This window comes from Mesoplodon densirostris, chromosome 5 (genome assembly GCF_025265405.1).
Source record: "Mesoplodon densirostris isolate mMesDen1 chromosome 5, mMesDen1 primary haplotype, whole genome shotgun sequence".
In the NCBI taxonomy this organism is placed as follows: Eukaryota; Metazoa; Chordata; class Mammalia; order Artiodactyla; family Ziphiidae; genus Mesoplodon; species Mesoplodon densirostris.
The window spans coordinates 139,131,410-139,138,528 of NC_082665.1; the positions used below are offsets into that span (position 1 = coordinate 139,131,410).

General features: G+C 40.3%; 1 protein-coding gene across 1 annotated transcript; it reads right to left on the reverse strand.

Annotated features, from left to right (window-relative positions):
* Positions 1-590: 590 nt before the first annotated feature.
* Positions 591-1,679, reverse strand: AGTR1 (angiotensin II receptor type 1). Its single transcript, XM_060100211.1, has one exon. The coding sequence runs from the start codon at positions 1,668-1,670 to the stop codon at positions 591-593; it is 1,080 nt and encodes a 359-aa protein (XP_059956194.1). The 5' UTR covers positions 1,671-1,679.
* Positions 1,680-7,119: the final 5,440 nt, after the last annotated feature.

A 7,119-nucleotide genomic window follows, 5' to 3' on the forward strand; every position in this document is an offset into this window, starting at 1 on the left:
CATTTAGCAGGCATGTTTTGGCAGTGTGAATCTATAAGACACTGGTTGAATTTCACATAAACTTCTGCAACCTGACAACTACTGCTTAGCAAGTCTTTGTATAAAATGTGCAGTACCAGGTACAAGTGGGCCACAGTTGCTAATAGGTAAATAGGCACAAAAGCTTTGCTGCCCTTTGGAAGTTGGGCAGAGCAGTCTTGAGCTCTGATCTCCTGTTGCTCCTCTCAAGTTTTAACATATTCTAAGTACCTTTATGTGGAAATCAAAAATAACAGAACAAGAGCAGACTGGGGAGATGGCATTTCTACCAGTAAAATTTTCCAGATCAACACACTCATCCAGTTTCTGACATCATTCTTTGAGTGGACATCGTCTAGCTGATGCAAAATGTGGCTTTTCTTTGTTTAGTTGCAGAGGGAGAGGAAAACTTTTGTTCAGAGCTTTAGAAAAGTCAGTTCAGTACACATAATCAATTTTCTTCTTTAATTCTGAAAAGTAGCTCGTGCTCATTTGGTAGTGAAGTGTTGTAGAGGAATGTTTCTCTTGCTCCTTCTTCAACAAGATGACTTCACAGACAGGTTTCAAGTGTGTCACTCAACCTCAATACATGGGACAGGCTTCTTGGTAGATGAGCTTCCATTTTCTGAGGGGCGGTAGGAAAGCGTGCTCATTTTTGTTGACAGGGTTGAGTGGGATTTGGCCTTTGGGGGAATGTATTTCAGAAGCTGGAGAAAATGTTTTTTAAATTTTTTCCCCAGAAAGCCATAAAAGAGAGGATTCAGGCAATTGTTAAAATAAGCTAAGCAAATAGTGATGGGCATGGCGGTGTCAACAATATCTGAAATTTTACAGTCATGTATGATGCCCAACTGAATCAATACATCCAGAAAAGTGAATATTTGGTGGGGAACCCAGGAAAAGAAAAAGAAAAGCACAATTGCCATAATTATCTTGAAAATATCATCTTTTCTTGGTTTGTTCTTCTGAATTTCATAAGCCTTCTTTAGGGTCTTCCAAATAAGAGTATAACTTGTAAGAATGATCAGAAAAGGAAACAAGAAACCCAGTATATTCTTGGTTAGGCCCAGCCCTACGGGGAGGGTTGAATTTTGGGATTCGTAATGGAAAGCACAAACTGTGATATTGATATTCTCGATGAAAAATACATTGCGGTGGATTATAGTTGGCAAACTGGCCAAGCCAGCCAGCAGCCAAATAATGATGCAGGTGACTTTGGCCACAAGCATTGTGCGCCGAAGACGGGACTTCATTGGGTGCACAATAGCCAGGTAGCGATCAATGCTTAGACATGTGAGTAGAAACACACTGGCATAGAGGTTGAAACTGACGCTGGCTGAAGCAATCTTACATAGGTAATTGCCAAAGGGCCAGTGGTATTCCATAGCAGTGTAGACAGCCCATAGTGGCAAAGTCAGTAAAAAGCATAAGTCAGCCAGTGCTAAATTCAGAAGAAAAACACTGGCCACAGTCTTCAGTTTCATGTAAAAGTAAATGACAATCACCACCAAGCTGTTTCCAAATATTCCCACCACAAAGATAATACTATATAAAGTGGGGATCATGACGAATATGTAATTGTGCCTTCCAGCTTTGGGACAGTCCTCTTGGATTCTTTTAATACCATCTTCGGTGGAAGAGTTGAGGATCATTTTGACCTCCTGGGTTAGTTGGTCTCAGACACTATGCCAAATGCACCTAGAAAAAATAAAAATGAAAAGGTAAAAAAATTTTAACTTCTAGTTGTAAATGAATAGTTTTATTTCTCAATCATTAATACAGTAACTCAACTTTAGTTTTTAGGAAAAAAATTAGATCATATTTTCTGGAGAAAAGCTGTGGACTGATAAAACCTAAGATTGCATATTTAAATTAAGTTTTAGAACATATTGCTTTTCTAGGAAATGATAAAATCCTTCAGACAAGTAGACGTGAGGTCCTATGTGAATACTCATCTAGGTCCTTTGCCTTTTTTCTAGGAGTAAATCCTAGCTTCCAAATTGATTAGAAAAACATAATCTAAATCTCAGAAAATACTACTGAATTAAATTAGTTATTCAGAAAGACTTGAGTTTTTCCTGAGGCTAATTAATTTGTCCTTAACCTCGGAAATGTGACACATCCGTATCTTATTGTTTGAACCATTTCTTTCATATCACAATCTTAGGTATAAAAATTATTAGCATCCTCCCTTAAGTGGCCTGAATAGCTGCCTCTAGGTTCTGAGGAATTGATTTAAGAGGTGATAAAAGGGAGGGCGCTCAATGCTTTGGGGAACAGCATTCTTTCCATGGTTTTCCAGGTCACTACAGGCAGTTACCACTTATTCTTTAACTTCCACCGCAGTCTAGCAAAAGGGCCTGAATTTCCTAACTTTTGTGCCCACAAGCCACTTCTGGAGTTAACTCTGAGGTTAACCGTTTGTCTAACAAGGATGTCAAATAAATAGATTAGGTCAGGATTATCAATAAAACATGTATTTTGGGGAGGCTCAAGATAGCAGTGGTTCTTTAGGATTTTAGGAAGAATCAGATGCTAAGGAATGAGCTCCATAAAGACTTTTGCAAATATTTGCTCCAATATTTTACATAATCAACAATCAAGCCATTCATTTATGTGATTTAGAAAAGCATCATATTCTGCCCTAGACAAGAGTCTATCAAAAAACCCTTGGGGGCCTCCCTGGTGGCGCAGTAGTTGAGAGTCCGCCTGCCGATGCAGGGGACGCGGGTTCGTGCCCCGGTCCGGGAGGATCCCACGTACCGCGGAGCGGCTGGGCCCGTGAGCCACGCCGTTGGGTTTGTGTGTCCAGAGCTTGTGCTCCACAGTGAGAGAGGCCACAACAGTGAGAGGCCTGCATACCGCAAAAAAAAGAAAAGAAAAGAAAACCCTTGGAAGGGAAGCTGAAGATGCTTTGAGGATAACATGGCAGGGTGTGGCACAGGCAGGCTCTGAGGTGAAGGCCAGCCTTAGGCACAGGCGAGGCTGGCCAAGCAGTGTAGTGGTGTTGGGTAAAGACCCTATTGCTCCACCAGGAGTGGGTCCCTAGGTGAGCATGGGCATGCATTCCACTTGTAGCAAATCATCCCGGGTAAGAAGAGAAGCAGGAATAAGACATGAATAGTCTGCCCGGGATAGCTGTGCTTGGCATCCAGGAGAGCTGGATGAACTCGTGCACTTAAGGTGGTGTCCATCTTGGTGCAAAGTGGTGCTGTGAGAAGGATGAGTCTCAAGTAGCCAGATTTTAAGAGGTAACACTGGGAAAGAGAGGTTCTGAAGTGGCCTCTTTGCCTCCCCCAAGGAGGCAGTTATTCTCCCTACCCAAGTTTTTGGCTCTATGCCCTCATCATCTTCTCCTTTTGTACTCAAGACTATATAATCTAAATCCCTTTCTTCTCTTATCATTCATGGGGGCATCAGCATCCACCAACAGGCAAATGTCACATCATCTGTGGAGCCTTCCTGACTTGTCTGGGCAATTGGCTGTTCCATTTTTTTGTGCTGCTTTGGCACTCTCGATGTAGGTTTTGACCTATATATTATAATGGTATGTTGACATATCTGTCTTCTCCACTGGTTTGTCAATGGCTTGAGGGTAAGGCCTGTTCGAAGCATCTTGTTCATTAGTATAGGCCCTGACACCTTCCTGGAAGCAGATGATAAATATCTAATAAATAAGAGAGCAAGTGGACAAACGAATGAGTGAATATTATGTAACTTAAAGCTACAAGTAGAGAGTATTGAGACTAATTTCTAGGGGCCAACGAAATCAATTTACATTCTGCTCCCAAAGAATCTGACAGAAAATACTCAGTGTCAACCTGGGCTTCACCTTGGATAACAAGCCAAAACCCAAACCCAAATCTAATCCCAAACCAAACCAAACCAAACTGAAAAAAAAAAAAAAAAACCCTTGGCACTTTTAGAAATCTGTAGTTTACAAAACAGAAGAAGATAAAAATAAGGAATAACTTAGTAGAAACCAGGGCTAGGCTCTCAGGAAGGTTTGACCTACTTCTTCCTTACCCAGAAGGATTTCTCTACACTTTCCTGATTTTTTCAGTTTTTAAAAAAGTCATCATTACTGAAATTATGCCAATTTAAAAGTAGAAATTCATTTAGATAAACAAATATTCTCTATTAAAAATTAAATGCTTCTTAAAAAGCTTAGGAGCTAGCAGTCATTCATACCTTAAAGTGGATTAATTTACTTATTTGCTCTCCTTCTAACATCTAGTTGTGATAAGTTGGATTTTTGCCTAGGAAAACATTGGAAATGTCAAGGTTAAAGAATCTCAAAGATTAAAAGTAGCCTGGGTTGAACTGAAAATAGGGCAGAGTTAAATATTTGTTTCAGTTTGGGCATAAGGGCACTAAATGTTAGGAAGGAATAAACTGGATTCATTAGGATTCCTTGGGTGCCCTGAGCTTGAGCGCACAAGAGCAGGGAGGAAACTCTCTTTCCTCTCTTGACCTCACTTTGAGGGCACACAACTCTTGCTGGTCCCATTTTTTTTTTTTTTTTTGTGGTTCGCGGGCCTCTCACTGCTGTGCCCTCTCCCGTTGCGGAGCGCAGGCTCAGCGGCCATGGCTCACGGGCCCAGCTGCTCCGTGGCATGTGGGATCTTCCCAGACCAGGGCATGAACCTGTGTCCCCTGCATCGGCAGGCGGACTCTCAACCACTGTGCCACCAGGGAAGCCCTGGTCCCATTTTTTATCTAGAGGGGGTAGAACTTTATTGACTAGGCTGGAACTATAACCATCATTGATAAAAGAATTTCAGTGGAAAAATTTGCATTTGAAAGGACCAATTTATAAACATGGTTTTGGACTCCAATTCCTTCACATTCTGAGGTCAGCCTTTTCTTAAGTTTCCATCGATCCATATTGACTAATATTTAAAATGTAAAAGGTTGCTCTGAACAGCTAGGGGAACATCCCTGGAAGTTTGAATGAGGTCCATATTATTTTGATGAGTATATTATTTGAGAAACTCTGGGCATAGCATTGAATATACTAGCTGGAAGAGCATTTTATATAAATGTTTATATAAGCAGTGACCAAAACTTCCTATGTAGTAAGGCGTTGGGGAGAGGAATTTCAGGGGATGAAAATAGCAGAAGCAAGTACAAGAAAGCAGAAATGCAAATAGTGTATTCAGCAGGCAGTCATCCATTCGTTCCATAGTCACTAAACACCTACTATGTGCTGGGGTCAGGGATGCAAAGTGAATGAAGTCACAGTCCTTCTCCTGCTTTGGATGATTTGAGTCTAGCTGGGGGAACAGGAGCCTTAAAGCCAAAATTATCTCCACTGTGTTGGATACTATACCATACCAGAGGCATGTGGAATGTTCTGTATTTTTCACTGACCCAGCTTGATGGTGGGAACATCCAGGAGTTATCAGGCACATTTCCCAGAGATGGCACTTGGACTTGGGAGGATGTATGGGAAACAGAGTGGTTAGAAGTTAAAGGCAACCACCCGGCCAGCTAAGGTGGAGTAGAGATTTCGTTATTGCTTGAACTTTTCCCTCCTTATAAATGTCTGAAGCTTCATCTATGGGAAACTGCTCTTGTAAATGTACAGATATTGTACAACCTTCCAGGCAGGGGTGTGGGGTCTGAATGTGTACTGGATGGGACAGTGACACAGGCCATACTGGTAGGTAAGAAATATTGTTCTCTTAGTCTGCACTGTTGCCACTCATAGGCTTCCCTAGAGAAACTTGGTTCTTGAGAAAGAGAGAAAATGGAACTCTTATGATTGGAGTCACCTTAGATTGATGATAAATAAGTGGTAAAGAGTAGGCTGTTTTTCTCTTTGAAGCTTGAAAGTATGCTATTTTGGTGAGCAGCTGAAGGAGAGAGACATGTGATCTCCTAGGACACCAAACTTTTGAGTCCCAGAAAGCAGCTACTTTTCTGTTTCATCCTGCTTCTTCTTCCAGTAGGGTTATAGGCAGGTAGGATACTGATTAAAAACACAGGAGGACCCACCTCTCTCTATTTCTGGGTCTCACTGTAGCTTTTATTCAGACTGTGGTTTACATGAATTCCACAACATCATTTCCTCTTGGGGTAAACAAGATGGAATTTGGAGTCAAAATGCTTGGAATGGAATCTTCCTTTACCATTTACAAATCTGTATGGCTCTGGATAAGTCACCCAATTTTTCTCTGAACATAAGCCTCAGTTTCCTCATCTGTAAGAAATGGGAGCAATGATTCTTACTGCACTTAATTATTGTAGTAATTAAATGCAATAACTTGAAAGTACTGGGCTTATCTTTCAAATAGTAGGTGTTTAATAAATGTGTTTTATTTGAATCTTTACTATTAATTTTTTGAATGCAAGGCAAGTGCTGACTCAGCCATGGATCAAAAAAGCATGAGAGGTTTAAAAAAAAGGTTTATCATTGGTAAGCTCTTTGTCTTGCCATTAAAAGGCTAAAAATACCAAGCTATCTTTCTTTCAAAGTATGAGTAAAAAATAATCTTAAGCAGATGAATAAATTTGCCATGAGTCAGGTGGGAACTTTCAGTCTGCTACAAACACAAGGTTGGTTCATGGTGGCCACACCACATTTATCTACTGCTTGCTTTACTAGGAGTTACCTTTCATTCCTTGACAGCTTCCCTGTTTCTTAAAAACGAACCTAAGAAAGAAGATTTTCTTTTTTTTTTAATTCTAAGAATATTTCCCCAAGACTTTTGATTAGAATATTAATACCTCTTTAAGCTTTTAGGCAAGCCAAAACCAATCTAATTAAATTGTTCATTACAAGCTCCTTTTTTAATGAGTTTGCAATCTGAAGAAAAAAAAATACCCCGAAGTTTCCTATGATAATAAAGAGAGAACTAAACAACCAAATAATTATATTTTAGGATAATCTATCAAAGTATCTTTCTTTTTTTAACAATTCTATTTAATTTTATTATCTCCTTTTATTTATTTTTTTAAATGTTTATTTATTTGGTTGCACCAGGTCTTAGTTGCAGCAGGCGGGCTCCTTAGTTGTGCTCCGGGACTCCTTAGTTGTGGCATGTGAACTCTCAGTTGTGGCATGCACGTGGGATCTAGTTCCCTGCCCAGGGGTCG